The sequence below is a fragment of the Anomaloglossus baeobatrachus genome, chromosome 3 (genome assembly GCF_048569485.1).
Source record: "Anomaloglossus baeobatrachus isolate aAnoBae1 chromosome 3, aAnoBae1.hap1, whole genome shotgun sequence".
NCBI classification, from domain to species: Eukaryota; Metazoa; Chordata; class Amphibia; order Anura; family Aromobatidae; genus Anomaloglossus; species Anomaloglossus baeobatrachus.
Genome location: NC_134355.1, coordinates 377,089,427 through 377,105,907, shown reverse-complemented (window position 1 = coordinate 377,105,907; position 16,481 = coordinate 377,089,427). Strand labels below are relative to the sequence as shown.

The window sequence follows — 16,481 nt, the reverse complement described above, 5'->3', positions numbered from 1 at the left end:
TCTTTTGCTGAGAAACTCTCTAAGTCACTTTCTCAATCCATGGCTCAGTCTATGGACAAATGGTCTTCTAAGCTGCTAGAGGCTTTGCAGTCCAGACCGGTCCTTTCACAGGCCCCGGCCCCTGTTGGCTCGTCGCCTCCAGGCCCCTCTCGGTCCGCGCCGCAGCGCGCTCCCAGGTTGGCCCCTAGGTCTCAGGCGGAGGATTCCTGCCCGGACCACAGTCCTAGACCGGCTAAGCGGGCTCGCTGGGAATCTTCCCCGACTTCCTCACGCTGCTCGGGATCCCAGCTTGAGGACTCTCTGGAGGACGAAGCGGACGTCGCAGCTCAAGGCTCTGACCCTGACGTCGCCCTTAACCTTGATACACCTAAGGGGACGCCTTAGTAAATGATCTTATCTCGTCCATCAACCAGGTGTTGGATCTCTCTCCCCCGCCTCCTCCTGTAGAGGAGTCGGCGTCTCAGCAGGAGAAACACCAGTTTCGGTTCCCCAAACGTACACGCAATACGTTTTTTGATCACTCTAACTTCAGGGACGCTGTCCAGAAGCCCAGAGCGGTCCCGGACAAGCGCTTTACTAAGCGCCTCACTGACACGCGTTACCCCTTCCCATCTGAAGTCGTTAAGGGTTGGGCTCACTGTCCCAAGGTGGATCCTCCAGTCTCAAGATTGGCGGCTAGATCCGTGGTATCGGTTGCAGATGGCTCATCGCTAAAGGATGCCACTGACAGACAGATTGAGCTCCTGGTGAAGTCCATCTATGAGGCCACGGGCGCGTCTTTTGCCCCGGCCTTTGCAGCCGTGTGGGCACTCCAAGCTATCTCGGCTTGTCTGACTGAGATTAATGCTGTCACACGTAATTCTGCTCCGCAAGTTGCGTCTTTGACCTCTCAGGCGTCAGCCTTTTCATCCTATGCCATGAACGCCGTCCTGGACTCTGCTAGCCGTACAGCTGTAGCATCCGCTAACTCTGTGGCAGTCCGCAGGGCCATGTGGCTGCGCGAATGGAAGGCAGACTCGGCTTCCAAGAGGTTCTTAACCTGTTTGCCGTTTTCTGGCGACCGTTTGTTTGGCGAACGATTGGATGAGATTTTTAAGGAATCCAAAGGAAAGGATTCCTCCTTACCCCAGGCCAAACCTAAGGGACCTCAACAGAGAAAGGTTCAATCGAGATTTCGGTCCTTTCGTCCCTCCGCCAAGTCCCAATCCTCTTCGTCCAACAGGCCGGAGAAAGGCCAGAGGAACTCCTATGTGTGGCGATCCAAGTCTCGCCCACAAAAGGCCGCAGGAGGCACTGCCTCCAAGACGGCTTCCTCATGACTCTCGTCCTCCCCTGACCGCATCCTCGGTCGGTGGCAGGCTCTCCCGCTTTGGCGATGCCTGGTGGCCACATGTTCAAGACCGATGGGTGAGAGACATTCTGTCTCATGGTTACAGGATAGAGTTGAGCTCTCGTCCTGCGGCTCGCTTCTTCAGAACCTCTCCGCCCCCCGCTCAGGCCGACCCACTTTTTCAGGCAGTAGCCGCTCTAAAGATGGAAGGAGTTGTGATCCCCGTTCCCCTTCAGGAACATGGTCGTGGATTTTACTCCAACTTGTTCGTGGTGCCAAAAAAGGACGGGTCATTCCGTCCCGTTCTGGACCTCAAGCTACTCAACAGACCTGTGAGAACCAGACGGTTCCGGATGGAATCCATCCGTTCGGTCATCGCCTCAATGTCACAAGGAGACTTCCTAGCATCGATCGACATCAAGGATGCTTATCTCCATATACCGATCGCACCCGAGCATCAACGTTTCCTGCGTTTCGCCATCGGGGACGAACACCTCCAGTTCGTGGCATTGCCGTTCGGCTTGGCGACAGCACCACGGGTTTTCACCAAAGTCATGGCATCCGTTGTGGCGGTCCTGCATTCTCAGGGCCACTCGGTGATTCCCTACTTGGACGATCTCCTAGTCAGGGCCCCGTCTCGGGTGGCGTGTCAACAAAGTCTATCTGTCGCTCTGGCGACTCTCCAGCAGTTCGGGTGGATCATCAACTTCCCGAAATCCAAGTTGACACCGACCCAATCACTGACGTTCCTTGGGATGGAGTTTCATACCCAGCAAGCGTTAGTCAAGCTTCCGAGCGACAAACAGCTTTCTCTGCAGGCAGGGGTGCAATCCCTCCTTCGGAGTCAGTCACACCCCTTAAGGCGCCTCATGGACTTCCTGGGGAAGATGGTGGCAGCTATAGAGGCAGTCCCGTTCGCGCAATTCCATCTTCGGCCACTCCAATGGGACATTCTCCGCAAATGGGACAGGAGGTCGGCTTCCCTCGACAGGAACGTCTCTTTCCCTTGCAACCAAGACGTCTCTTCAGTGGTGGCTCCTTCCCAATTCTTTATCGCAGGGAAAATCCTTCCTACCCCCAACCTGGGCTGTGGTCACCACGGACGCGAGCCTGTCAGGGTGGGGAGCGGTTTTTCTCCACCACAGGGCTCAGGGAACCTGGACTCCGATAGTCATCCCTTCAGATCAATATTCTGGAGATAAGGGCAGTGTATCTAGCCCTATTTGCTTTTCATCGGTGGCTGGAGGGCAGGCAGATCCGTATCCAGTCGGACAACGCCACTGCCGTCGCATACATCAACCACCAAGGCGGCACTCGCAGTCGTCAAGCCTTCCAGGAAGTCCGACGGATTCTGCAGTGGGTGGAAGCCACAGCCTCCACCATCTCCGCAGTTCACATCCCGGGCGTAGAAAACTGGGAAGCAGATTTTCTCAGTCGTCAGGGCATGGATGCGGGGGAATGGTCTCTGCACCAGGACGTGTTTCGAGAGATCTGTCGCCGCTGGGGAACGCCGGACGTCGATCTCATGGCGTCACGGCACAACAACAAAGTCCCGGCATTCATGGCACGGTCTCAGGATCACAGAGCTCTGGCGGTGGACGCGTTAGTTCAGGATTGGTCGCAGTTTCGACTGCCTTATGTGTTTCCTCCTCTGGCGATGCTGCCCAGAGTGTTACGCAAGATCAGGTCCGAATGCCGTCGCGCCATTCTCGTCGCTCCAGACTGGTCGAGGCGGTCGTGGTACCCGGATCTGTGGCATCTCACGGTGGGTCAACCGTGGGCGCTTCCAGACCGCCCAGACTTGCTGTCACAAGGCCCATTTTTCCATCTGAATTCTGTGGCCCTCAACCTGACTGTGTGGCCATTGAGTCCTGGCTCCTAGCGTCTTCAGGGTTATCTCAGGATGTCATTGCCACCATGAGACAGGCCAGGAAGCCTACGTCCGCCAAGATCTATTATAGGTCGTGGCAAATCTTCCTATCCTGGTGCGCTAATAACGGTTTTACTCCATGGCCGTTTGCCTTACCCACTTTTCTTTCATTCCTTCAATCCGGAATGGACAAGGGTTTGTCACTTGGCTCTCTCAAGGGCCAAGTATCTGCGCTCTCCGTATTTTTTCAAAAGCGCCTAGCCGGGCTTCCGCAGGTCCGCACGTTCCTGCAGGGAGTTTGACACATAGTCCCACCTTACAAGCGTCCGCTGGAACCCTGGGATCTTAACAGGGTGCTAACGGCTCTTCAGAAACCACCTTTCGAGCCGCTGCGGGATGTCTCTCTTTCACGTCTTTCGCAGAAGGTGGCCTTTCTAGTGGCAGTCACATCACTTCGGAGAGTGTCTGAGCTAGTAGCGCTGTCATGCAAAGCCCCCTTCCTGGTGTTTCACCAGGATAAGGTGGTTCTGCGTCCGGTCCCGGAATTTCTCCCTAAGGTGGTATCCCCTTTTCATCTCAATCAGGATATCTCCTTGCCTTCATTTTGCCCTAATCCAATTCACCAGTGTGAAAAGGATTTGCACTCTTTGGATCTTGTGAGAGCACTCCGGCTCTACGTGTCTCGCACGGCGCCCCTGCGTCGTTCAGATGCGCTCTTTGTCCTTGTCGCTGGCCAGCGTAAGGGCTCGCAGGCTTCCAAGTCAACCTTGGCTCGGTGGATCAAGGAACCGATTCTCAAAGCCTACCGTTCTTCTGGGCTTCCGCTTCCTTCAGGGCTGAAAGCCCATTCTACCAGAGCCGTGGGTGCGTCCTGGGCATTGCGGCACCAGGCTACGGCTCAGCAGGTGTCTCAGGCAGCTACGTGGTCTAGTCTGCACACTTTCACGAAACACTATCAAGTGCATACCTATGCTTCGGCAGACGCCAGTCTAGGTAGGCGAGTCCTTCAGGCGGCAGTTGCCCACCTGTAAGAGGGGGCCGTTTTTTCGGCTCTTTTTATTGAGGTATTCTTTTACCCACCCAGGGACTGCTCTTGGACGTCCCAATTGTCTGGGTCTCCCAATGGAGCGACAAAGAAGGGAATTTTGTTTACTTACCGTAAATTCCTTTTCTTCTAGCTCCTATTGGGAGACCCAGCACCCGCCCCTGTACACATGTTGTTCATGTTGAATTGTTCTTTTGGTTCATGGTTTGCAGTTCCCCGAACATCCTTCGGATTGCATTTACCCTAGACCAATTTATAAGTTTTCTCCTTTCTGCTTTTGCACCAAAACTGAGGAGCCCGTGATCCACGGGAGGGTGTATAGGCAGAGGGGAGGGGTTACACTTTTGTGTAATACTTTGTGTGGCCTCCGGAGGCAGAAGCTATACACCCAATTGTCTGGGTCTCCCAATAGGAGCTAGAAGAAAAGGAATTTACGGTAAGTAAACAAAATTCCCTTCTTCTAATTGGATATTTCTTCGGCGCTCTATTGGGAGACCCAGACGATTGGGTGTATAGCACTGCCTCCGGAGGCCACACAAAGCAATTACACTAAAAAGTGTAAGGCCCCTCCCCTTCTGGCTATACACCCCCAGTGGGATCACTGGCTCACCAGTTTTCTGCTTTGTGCGAAGGAGGTCAGACATCCACGCATAGCTCCACTGTTTGTAGTCAGCAGTAGCTGCTGACTATATCGGATGGAAGAAAAGAGGGCCCATATGGGGCCCCCAGCATGCTCCCTTCTCACCCGCGGTGGTGCTTGTAAGGTTGAGGTACCTATTGCTGGTACAGAGGCTGGAGCCCACATGCTGTTTTCCTTCCACATCCCCTGGAGGGCTCTGTGGAAGTGGGATCTTGCCGGCCCCCAAGCCCTGGGGCCGGGCTCCATCCACAGACCCAGAGAACCTGCTGGATTTGGAGCGGGAGTGCCGTTCAGGGACAAGGCCCTGCAACTTTCAGGTACTCTGTGTCCCCGGCAGGCACGGACACTCTCAAGGCTTGCTGAGCGTTATAGTGCGCCGGGGACAGTAGCGCTGTGCGCTGGGGTTAGGTCACTGCAGCTTTGCTGAGTGACGTTACATGTTGGGAACTACTGCGCCGACCGCTACTGGAGCGGCGGCGCAGCTGCGACTTGTGGTGCGCTGGGGACTTTGCGCCGACCGCGCTTTTACGGCGGCGGCGCTTCTAACTTTAGCCCCCGGCTTCTGCGGCCTAGCGCCGCTTCGTTCCCGCCCCCACCCTGTCAATCAGGGTAGGGGAGAGACGCTGCTCAATAGGCAGCGCCGAGGGCTGGAGCTTTATTTACATGCTCCAGCCCTCTCACTAGGCACAGTGGGAAGCAGGCTTCCCGCTCTTCGTCTGTATACGCCCAGGGCCCGCCCCCCTCTCCACAAGGACGCCGGCAGCCATTACACATGCGGTCTGGCTGGGGAAAGGCAGCAGGCTCTGGGAGACCCAGACTAAAGGGATTTCGGCGCCCACACACCGCTCCTAAGCGGGCGGTAAGCAGCACTTTAGTGCTGGCCCCACTTGTGCCTCAGTGTTATATTAGTGTACTTTTTTCTTGGTACCATATATATATTTTTGCACTGTAAGGTCGCTTCTTGGCTGGACACCCTGTACTGCTCTGAGGAGGCAGCAACATGTCATCCGCAAAACGCAAGGGTGCCAAGGCACAGGCTGTGTACACTGTTTGTACTGCATGTGGGGCTAATCTACCAGCAGGCTCCAACGACTCTCATTGTGTGCAATGTTCAGTCCCAGTGGCACTTCGTCAGCCAGAGCCTATTGTGGTGGTAGCCCAGGCAGAGACGCCTGTGAACCCTGCCCCGGTGACGGGGACAGACTTTGCAGTTTTTGCTGATAAAATGTCTGTGACTATGGCAAAATTCCTGGAGACCTTGCAGTCCAGGCCAGTTGCTCAGACCATGGACACTGCTGTGTCTATGCTCTCCGGTCCCCCTCAGTTGGAACTAATCCGTACTTCAGGGGGGTCTCAAGCATCACAGGCTGAAGTCTCTGACTCAGATGACAGTCCCAGGCAGCCTAAGCGAGCTCGCTGGGAAAGACCCTCCACGTCTTCACACTGCTCAGGGTCTCAGCGACAAGAGTCTCTCTGTGATGAGACTGAGGACGGTGATCAGGATTCTAATCCTGAGGCCCCTCTCAATCTGGATGCCCCTGATGGTGACGCCATGGTTAATGACCTTATATCGGCAATTAATAGGCTGTTGGATATTTCTCCCCCAGCCCCTTCTGCAGAGGAGGCAGCTGCACAGCAGGAGAAGTTCCATTTCCTATATCCCAAGCGTAAATTAAGTGCTTTTTTGGACCACTCTGACTTCAGAGAATCGATCCAGAAACACGACGCTCATCCAGACAAGCGTTTCTCTAAACGTTCTAAGGATACCCGTTATCCTTTTCCCTCTGAGGTGGCCAAACGCTGGACCCAGTGTCCAAAGGTGGATCCCCCAATTTCCAAGCTTGCGGCTAGATCCATAGTCGCAGTAGAGGATGGCGCTTCACTTAAAGATGCCAACGACAGACAGATGGACCTTTGGTTGAAATCTGTCTATGAATCTATCGGCGCGTCGTTTGCTCCAGCATTCGCGGCCGTGTGGGCACTCCAAGCTATTTCAGCTGGTTTAGCACAGGTGGATGCTTTCATACATCCAGCAGTGCCGCAAGTGGCGTCCCTAACTTCGCAAATGTCTGCGTTTGCGACCTATGCTATCAATGCTGTCCTAGAATCTACGAGCCGTACCGCTATGGCGTCCGCCAATTCTGTGGTTTTGCGCAGAGCCTTGTGGTTAAAGGACTGGAAAGCAGATGCTGGTTCCAAAAAATGCTTAACCAGCTTGCCATTATCTAGAGACAGACTGTTTGGTGAGCCATTGGCTGAAATCATAAAACAGTCCAAGGGTAAGGATTCTTCCTTACCACAGCCCAGAGCAAGTAAACCTCAACAGAAAAAGTGGCAGTCGAGGTTTCGGTCCTTTCGAGGCTCGGGCAAGGCCCAATTCTCCTCGTCCAAAAGGACTCAGAAAGAACAAGGGAGCTCAGATTCCTGGCGGGCTCACTCACGCCCCAGGAAAGCAAATGGAGGAACCGCTTCCAAAGCGGCTACCTCATGACTTTCGGCCTCCTCCCTCCGCATCCTCGGTCGGTGGCAGGCTCTCCCGCTTTTGCGACATTTGGCTGTCACAGGTCAAAGACCGGTGGGTAACAGACATTCTGTCTCGCGGGTACAGAATCGAGTTCAGTTCTCGGCCTCCACTTCGGTTCTTCAGAACCTCCCCACACCCCAACCGAGCAGATGCCCTGCTGCAGGCGGTGGACTCTCTAAGAGCAGAAGGAGTCGTGATCCCTGTCCCCCCTCACGAACGGGGGCGAGGATTTTACTCCAATCTCTTTGTGGTTCCAAAAAAGGACGGCTCCTTCCGTCCTGTTCTGGACCTAAAACTGCTCAACAAGCATGTGAACGCCAGGCGGTTCCGGATGGAATCCCTCCGCTCAGTCATTGCCTCAATGTCTCAAGGAGATTTCCTAGCATCAATAGACATCAAAGATGCTTATCTCCACGTGCCGATTGCTACAGAGCACCAATGCTTTCTACGCTTCGTGATAGGAGACGACCATCTTCAGTTCGTAGCTCTGCCATTTGGTCTGGCGACAGCCCCTCGGGTGTTCACCAAGATCATGGCGGCAGTGGTAGCAGTCTTGCACTCTCACGGACACTCTGTGATCCCTTACTTGGACGATCTACTGGTCAAGGCACCCTCTCAAGAGGCATGCCAACTCAGCCTGAATGTTGCACTGGAGACTCTCCAGGCGTTCGGGTGGATCATCAACTTCCCAAAGTCAAATCTGTCACCGACCCAATCACTAACGTATCTTGGCATGGAGTTTCATACCCTCTCAGCGATAGTGAAGCTTCCGCTGGACAAGCAGCGGTCTCTACAGACTGGGGTGCAGGCTCTCCTTCAAAGTCAGCCGCACTCCTTAAGACGCCTCATGCACTTCCTCGGGAAGATGGTGGCGGCAATAGAGGCGGTTCCGTTTGCGCAGTTTCATCTGCGTCCACTTCAATGGGACATTCTCCGCCGATGGGACGGGAAGTCAACATCCCTGGACAGGAAAGTCTCCCTTTCCCAGACGGCCAAAGACTCTCTGCAGTGGTGGCTTCTTCCCACCTCATTATCACAGGGAAGATCCTTCCTACCACCGTCTTGGGTGGTGGTCACGACAGACGCGAGTCTGTCAGGGTGGGGAGCAGTCTTTCTCCACCACAGGGCTCAGGGTACGTGGTCTCAGCAGGAGTCCACCCTTCAGATCAATGTTCTGGAAATCAGAGCAGTGTATCTTGCCCTACTAGCCTTCCAGCAGTGGCTGGAAGGAAGGCAGATCCGAATTCAGTCGGACAACTCCACAGCGGTGGCATACATCAACCACCAAGGGGGGACACGCAGTCGGCAAGCCTTCCAGGAAGTCCGGCGGATTCTGATGTGGGTGGAAGCCACAGCCTCCACCATATCCGCGGTTCACATCCCCGGCGTAGAAAACTGGGAAGCAGACTTCCTCAGTCGCCAGGGCATGGACGCAGGGGAATGGTCCCTCCACCCAGACGTGTTTCAGGAAATCTGTCGCCGCTGGGGGGTGCCGGACGTCGACCTAATGGCGTCACGGCACAACAACAAGGTCCCAACCTTCATGGCACGGTCTCGCGATCAAAGAGCGCTGGCGGCAGACGCCCTAGTGCAAGATTGGTCGCAGTTCCGGCTCCCTTATGTGTTTCCACCTCTGGCACTCTTGCCCAGAGTGCTACGCAAGATCAGATCCGATTGCAGCCGCGTCATACTTGTCGCCCCAGACTGGCCGAGGAGGGCGTGGTATCCGGATCTGTGGCAGCTCACGGTCGGCCAACCGTGGGCACTCCCAGACCGACCAGACTTACTGTCCCAAGGGCCGTTTTTCCATCGGAATTCTGCGGCCCTGAACCTGACTGTGTGGCCATTGAGTCCTGGATCCTAACGTCTTCGGGATTGTCCCAAGGGGTCGTTGCCACCATGAGACAGGCTAGGAAGCCCACGTCCGCTAAGATCTACCACAGAACGTGGAGGATATTTTTATCCTGGTGCTCTGCTCAGGGAGTGTCTCCCTGGCCATTTGCATTGCCTACCTTTCTTTCTTTCCTGCAATCTGGGTTAGAAAAAGGTTTGTCGCTCGGCTCCCTTAAAGGTCAGGTCTCGGCGCTATCCGTCTTTTTTCAGAGGCGTTTGGCACGCCTTCCTAAGGTGCGCACGTTCCTACAGGGGGTTTGCCATATCGTACCCCCGTACAAGCGGCCGTTAGATCCATGGGATCTGAACAGGGTACTAGTTGCCCTCCAGAAGCCGCCCTTCGAGCCTCTGAAGGAGGTTTCACTTTCTAGACTATCACAGAAAGTGGCTTTTCTGGTAGCGATCACATCTCTTCGGAGAGTGTCTGAGCTGGCAGCACTATCATCCAAGGCTCCCTTCCTGGTCTTCCACCAGGACAAGGTTGTGCTGCGTCCTATTCAGGAGTTTCTCCCGAAGGTGGTATCCTCTTTTCATCTTAATCAGGATATCTCTTTGCCTTCGTTTTGTCCTCATGCAGTTCATCGGTATGAGAAGGATTTACATTTGTTAGATCTGGTGAGAGCACTCAGAATCTACATTTTCCGCACGGCGCCCTTGCGCCGTTCGGATGCACTCTTTGTCCTTGTCGCTGGTAAGCGCAAAGGGTCGCAGGCTTCTAAGGCCACCCTGGCTCGATGGATCAAAGAACCAATTCTTGAAGCCTACCGTTCTGCTGGGCTTCCGGTTCCATCAGGGCTGAAGGCCCATTCTACCAGAGCCGTGGGTGCATCCTGGGCATTACGACACCAGGCTACGGCTCAACAGGTGTGCCAGGCAGCTACCTGGTCGAGTCTGCACACTTTCACCAAACATTATCAGGTGCATACCTATGCTTCGGCGGACGCCAGCCTAGGTAGAAGAGTCCTGCAGGCGGCAGTTGCCTCCCCGTAGGGGAGGGCTGTCTTGCAGCTCTAACATGAGGTATTTCTTTACCCACCCAGGGACAGCTTTTGGACGTCCCAATCGTCTGGGTCTCCCAATAGAGCGCCGAAGAAGAAGGGAATTTTGTTACTTACCGTAAATTCCTTTTCTTCTAGCTCTTATTGGGAGACCCAGCACCCGCCCTGTTGTCCTTCGGGATTGTTGGTTTGTTTGCGGGTACACATGTTGTTCATGTTGAACGGTTTTCAGTTCTCCGATGTTACTCGGAGAGAATTTGTTTAAACCAGTTATTGGCTTTCCTCCTTCTTGCTTTTGCACTAAAACTGGTGAGCCAGTGATCCCACTGGGGGTGTATAGCCAGAAGGGGAGGGGCCTTACACTTTTTAGTGTAATTGCTTTGTGTGGCCTCCGGAGGCAGTGCTATACACCCAATCGTCTGGGTCTCCCAATAAGAGCTAGAAGAAAAGGAATTTACGGTAAGTAACAAAATTCCCTTCATTTGCTCATATTTTTATTATTATATCTACTACATATTGGGATAGGATCTTGGAGATGGATTTAGGGTACTTTCACACTTGCGTTCAGCGCAGGACGTCACTATGGAGAACTGCGCAGTCCGTTAACGCACTGCGCTATTCTCCATAGACTTGTATGGACAACGCACTGTAACGCAAGTGTCAGCGTTGCATCCGCTGGACGATGCAGCGTCGTTGTTTTGACACTGCGCCGGGCGGGAGGAACGCAGCATGTAACTTTTTTTTTTTTGAGCAGCGCAATCCGTAGGATTTCACTGTGCATGCTCTCTCTGGCTCCCTGCACCCGTAACCAAGGTAAATATCAGGTAACCAAGCAAAGTGCTTTACCGATATTTACCCTCGCTACGTGTGCAGGGAGCCCGACACTTCCTTGCTTGGCTCCGCCCCCTCCCGCACTCCACATGTATGTATGTACGTACATACGTACGTACATACATACATACATACATACATACATACATACATACATACGCACACACAGACACACACCTGTCCTCAGCGCCATGGTCCGCTCCCCGCACACATTCTCGGCTGCCGAACGATAAGCTGATCGACCGGCCGCAGGCATGTGAGAGCGATCAGCTGAGCGCCCGACTGCCGGCATGTGAGAGCGCTCAGCTGAGCGCCCGGCCGCCGACTATTGAGAGCGATCAGCTGATCGTTCACAATAGTCTGCTGCCAGTAAAACTGTAAAGAAGAAAAAAAAAAAAGTTTTACGTTGTTTTGTACGATCCGTTGCATCCGTCATACAACGCAATGCAACGGATGCCGTTCAATGCAAGTGTGAAACTAGCCTTACCCCTTTTAAATCTTATTCTTTTTCCATTTAAATTTGTGTAATGTGAGTATGTTTGTACCATAACTAAGCATGTGGTTGTTTTTTTTTTTATTTTTTAAACTATCTAAATATACTATAGACAAAAGTTGAGCTCTCCCGAAGAATGTGATGAAATTCCAAGGAGGCCTCCAGTGAATGCACCTAGAAAGGTAATGTTGTTTTGTAGCTTGCCCTGTACAGTGCTACACAGTCTGTTATTATACACTAAATCCTTTTTATCCCTGCCAGTTTGGGAGAGTCCTTGCGCAGTCCTCAACCTCTCCCGAAGCAGACGCCAGCAATTGTGACACCTTTTCCAGCACAAGTGTTAAAAGGTACTGTATAATATACATCTCTCATGAGGATACAGGCTTCTTCACAGTTATACTTGAGGGTTTTTCTAATATACTTAGCAATAATTTCTCGAATTTCAGGATTTCCACTTGCTGTCATTTAATGTAAATAAATTCTGGCCTCACCTACTATATCCTCGCCTATCCCGTGTAGACTGTGAGCCCTCGCGGGCAGGGACCTCTCTCCTCCTGTACAAGTCTGTGCCTTGTATTGTTCATGATAATTGTACTTGTCCCTATTATGTATACCCCTTTCACATGTAAAGCGCCATGGAATTGATGGTGCTATAATCTATATATATATAATTGTCTGTCTGTGTCTGTCTGTGTCTGTCTGTGTCTGTCTGTGTCTGTCTGTGTCTGTCTGTGTCTGTCTGTGTCTGTCTGTGTCTGTCTGTGTCTGTCTGTGTCTGTCTGTGTCTGTCTGTGTCTGTCTGTGTCTGTCTGTGTCTGTCTGTGTCTGTCTGTGTCTGTCTGTGTCTGTCTGTGTCTGTCTGTGTCTGTCTGTGTCTGTCTGTGTCTGTCTGTGTCTGTCTGTGTCTGTCTGTGTCTGTCTGTGTCTGTCTGTGTCTGTCTGTGTCTGTCTGTGTCTGTCTGTGTCTGTCTGTGTCTGTCTGTGTCTGTCTGTGTCTGTCTGTGTCTGTCTGTGTCTGTCTGTGTCTGTCTGTGTCTGTCTGTGTCTGTCTGTGTCTGTCTGTCTGTGTCTGTCTGTGTCTGTCTGTCTGTGTCTGTCTGTCTGTGTCTGTCTGTGTCTGTCTGTGTCTGTCTGTCTGTGTCTGTCTGTCTGTGTCTGTCTGTGTCTGTCTGTCTGTGTCTGTCTGTCTGTCTGTCTGTGTCTGTCTGTCTGTCTGTCTGTCTGTCTGTGTCTGTCTGTGTCTGTCTGTGTCTGTCTGTGTCTGTCTGTCTGTCTGTCTGTCTGTCTGTGTCTGTCTGTCTGTCTGTCTGTCTGTCTGTGTCTGTCTGTCTGTCTGTGTCTGTCTGTCTGTCTGTCTGTCTGTGTCTGTCTGTCTGTGTCTGTCTGTGTCTGTGTCTGTCTGTGTCTGTCTGTGTCTGTCTGTCTGTGTCTGTGTCTGTCTGTGTCTGTCTGTGTCTGTCTGTGTCTGTCTGTGTCTGTCTGTGTCTGTCTGTGTCTGTCTGTGTCTGTCTGTGTCTGTCTGTGTCTGTCTGTCTGTGTCTGTCTGTCTGTGTCTGTCTGTCTGTGTCTGTCTGTGTCTGTCTGTCTGTCTGTGTCTGTCTGTCTGTGTCTGTGTCTGTCTGTCTGTGTCTGTGTCTGTCTGTCTGTCTGTGTCTGTCTGTCTGTGTCTGTCTGTCTGTGTCTGTCTGTCTGTGTCTGTCTGTGTCTGTCTGTCTGTCTGTCTGTCTGTGTCTGTCTGTCTGTGTCTGTCTGTCTGTCTGTGTCTGTCTGTCTGTGTCTGTCTGTCTGTCTGTGTCTGTCTGTCTGTGTCTGTCTGTCTGTGTCTGTCTGTGTCTGTCTGTCTGTGTCTGTCTGTCTGTGTCTGTCTGTCTGTGTCTGTCTGTGTCTGTCTGTCTGTGTCTGTCTGTCTGTGTCTGTCTGTCTGTGTCTGTCTGTCTGTGTCTGTCTGTCTGTGTCTGTCTGTGTCTGTCTGTCTGTGTCTGTCTGTGTCTGTCTGTGTCTGTCTGTGTCTGTCTGTGTCTGTCTGTGTCTGTCTGTGTCTGTCTGTCTGTCTGTGTCTGTCTGTGTCTGTCTGTGTCTGTCTGTGTCTGTCTGTGTCTGTCTGTCTGTCTGTGTCTGTCTGTCTGTCTGTCTGTGTCTGTCTGTCTGTCTGTGTCTGTCTGTCTGTCTGTGTCTGTCTGTCTGTCTGTCTGTGTCTGTCTGTCTGTCTGTGTCTGTCTGTCTGTCTGTCTGTCTGTGTCTGTCTGTCTGTCTGTGTCTGTCTGTCTGTGTCTGTCTGTGTCTGTCTGTGTCTGTCTGTGTCTGTCTGTCTGTGTCTGTCTGTGTCTGTCTGTGTCTGTCTGTGTCTGTCTGTGTCTGTCTGTCTGTGTCTGTCTGTGTCTGTCTGTGTCTGTCTGTGTCTGTCTGTGTCTGTCTGTGTCTGTCTGTGTCTGTCTGTGTCTGTCTGTGTCTGTCTGTCTGTCTGTGTCTGTCTGTGTCTGTCTGTCTGTGTCTGTCTGTGTCTGTCTGTGTCTGTGTCTGTCTGTGTCTGTGTCTGTGTCTGTCTGTCTGTCTGTCTGTGTCTGTCTGTGTCTGTCTGTGTCTGTCTGTGTCTGTCTGTGTCTGTCTGTGTCTGTCTGTGTCTGTCTGTGTCTGTCTGTGTCTGTCTGTCTGTCTGTGTCTGTCTGTGTCTGTCTGTCTGTGTCTGTGTCTGTCTGTGTCTGTCTGTCTGTGTCTGTCTGTGTCTGTGTCTGTCTGTCTGTGTCTGTCTGTGTCTGTCTGTCTGTGTCTGTCTGTGTCTGTGTCTGTCTGTGTCTGTCTGTCTGTGTCTGTCTGTGTCTGTGTCTGTCTGTGTCTGTCTGTGTCTGTCTGTCTGTCTGTGTCTGTCTGTGTCTGTCTGTGTCTGTCTGTCTGTGTCTGTCTGTCTGTGTCTGTCTGTCTGTGTCTGTCTGTCTGTGTCTGTCTGTCTGTGTCTGTCTGTCTGTGTCTGTCTGTCTGTGTCTGTCTGTCTGTCTGTCTGTGTCTGTCTGTCTGTGTCTGTCTGTGTCTGTCTGTGTCTGTCTGTGTCTGTCTGTGTCTGTCTGTCTGTGTGTCTGTCTGTCTGTGTGTCTGTCTGTCTGTGTCTGTCTGTCTGTCTGTCTGTGTCTGTCTGTCTGTGTCTGTCTGTCTGTGTCTGTCTGTCTGTGTCTGTCTGTCTGTCTGTGTCTGTCTGTCTGTGTCTGTCTGTCTGTGTCTGTCTGTCTGTGTCTGTCTGTGTCTGTCTGTCTGTGTCTGTCTGTGTCTGTCTGTCTGTGTCTGTCTGTGTCTGTCTGTGTCTGTCTGTCTGTCTGTGTCTGTCTGTGTCTGTCTGTGTCTGTCTGTGTCTGTCTGTGTCTGTCTGTGTCTGTCTGTGTCTGTCTGTGTCTGTCTGTGTCTGTCTGTGTCTGTCTGTCTGTCTGTGTCTGTCTGTCTGTCTGTGTGTCTGTCTGTCTGTGTCTCTGTCTGTCTGTGTCTGTCTGTGTCTGTCTGTGTCTGTCTGTGTCTGTCTGTGTCTGTCTGTGTCTGTCTGTGTCTGTCTGTGTCTGTCTGTGTCTGTCTGTGTCTGTCTGTGTCTGTCTGTCTGTGTCTGTCTGTCTGTGTCTGTCTGTGTCTGTCTGTGTCTGTCTGTGTCTGTCTGTCTGTGTCTGTCTGTCTGTGTCTGTCTGTGTCTGTGTCTGTCTGTGTCTGTGTCTGTCTGTGTCTGTGTCTGTCTGTGTCTGTCTCTGTCTGTCTGTCTGTGTCTGTCTGTCTGTGTCTGTCTGTGTCTGTGTCTGTCTGTGTCTGTCTCTGTCTGTCTGTCTGTGTCTGTCTGTCTGTGTCTGTCTGTGTCTGTGTCTGTCTGTGTCTGTCTGTCTGTCTGTGTCTGTCTGTCTGTCTGTCTGTCTGTCTGTGTCTGTCTGTCTGTCTGTCTGTCTGTGTCTGTCTGTCTGTGTCTGTCTGTGTCTGTCTGTGTCTGTCTGTGTCTGTCTGTGTCTGTCTGTGTCTGTCTGTGTCTGTCTGTGTCTGTCTGTGTCTGTCTGTGTCTGTCTGTGTCTGTCTGTGTCTGTCTGTGTCTGTCTGTGTCTGTGTCTGTCTGTCTGTCTGTCTGTCTGTCTGTCTGTCTGTCTGTCTGTGTCTGTCTGTGTCTGTCTGTGTCTGTCTGTGTCTGTCTGTGTCTGTGTCTGTCTGTGTCTGTCTGTGTCTGTGTCTGTCTGTGTCTGTCTGTGTCTGTGTCTGTCTGTGTCTGTGTCTGTCTGTGTCTGTCTGTGTCTGTGTCTGTCTGTCTGTGTCTGTCTGTCTGTGTCTGTCTGTCTGTGTCTGTCTGTCTGTGTCTGTCTGTGTCTGTCTGTGTCTGTGTCTGTGTCTGTCTGTCTGTCTGTCTGTGTCTGTCTGTGTCTGTCTGTGTCTGTCTGTGTCTGTCTGTCTGTCTGTGTCTGTCTGTGTCTGTCTGTGTCTGTCTGTGTCTGTCTCTGTCTGTCTCTGTCTGTCTCTGTCTGTCTCTGTCTGTCTGTGTCTGTCTGTGTCTGTCTGTGTCTGTCTCTGTCTGTCTGTGTCTGTGTCTGTGTCTGTCTGTCTGTCTGTCTGTGTCTGTCTGTGTCTGTCTGTGTCTGTCTGTGTCTGTCTGTGTCTGTCTGTGTCTGTCTGTGTCTGTCTGTGTCTGTCTGTGTCTGTCTGTGTCTGTCTGTCTGTGTCTGTCTGTGTCTGTCTGTGTCTGTGTCTGTGTCTGTCTGTCTGTCTGTCTGTGTCTGTCTGTGTCTGTCTGTGTCTGTCTGTGTCTGTCTGTCTGTCTGTGTCTGTCTGTGTCTGTCTGTGTCTGTCTGTGTCTGTCTCTGTCTGTCTCTGTCTGTCTCTGTCTGTCTGTGTCTGTGTCTGTGTCTGTCT

At 52.5% G+C, this 16,481-nt stretch overlaps 1 protein-coding gene across 2 annotated transcripts in view; it reads left to right on the top strand.

Moving 5' to 3' along the window:
- TTK (TTK protein kinase) overlaps positions 1–16,481 on the top strand; it is a 305,010-nt gene that overhangs the window by 65,717 nt on the left and 222,812 nt on the right. For both annotated transcript variants that reach the window (XM_075340172.1, XM_075340171.1), the window contains exons 7-8: positions 11,737–11,806; positions 11,886–11,971. In XM_075340172.1, the coding sequence (XP_075196287.1) occupies positions 11,737–11,806; positions 11,886–11,971 (156 nt within the window). The remainder of the gene's footprint in view (positions 1–11,736; positions 11,807–11,885; positions 11,972–16,481) is intronic.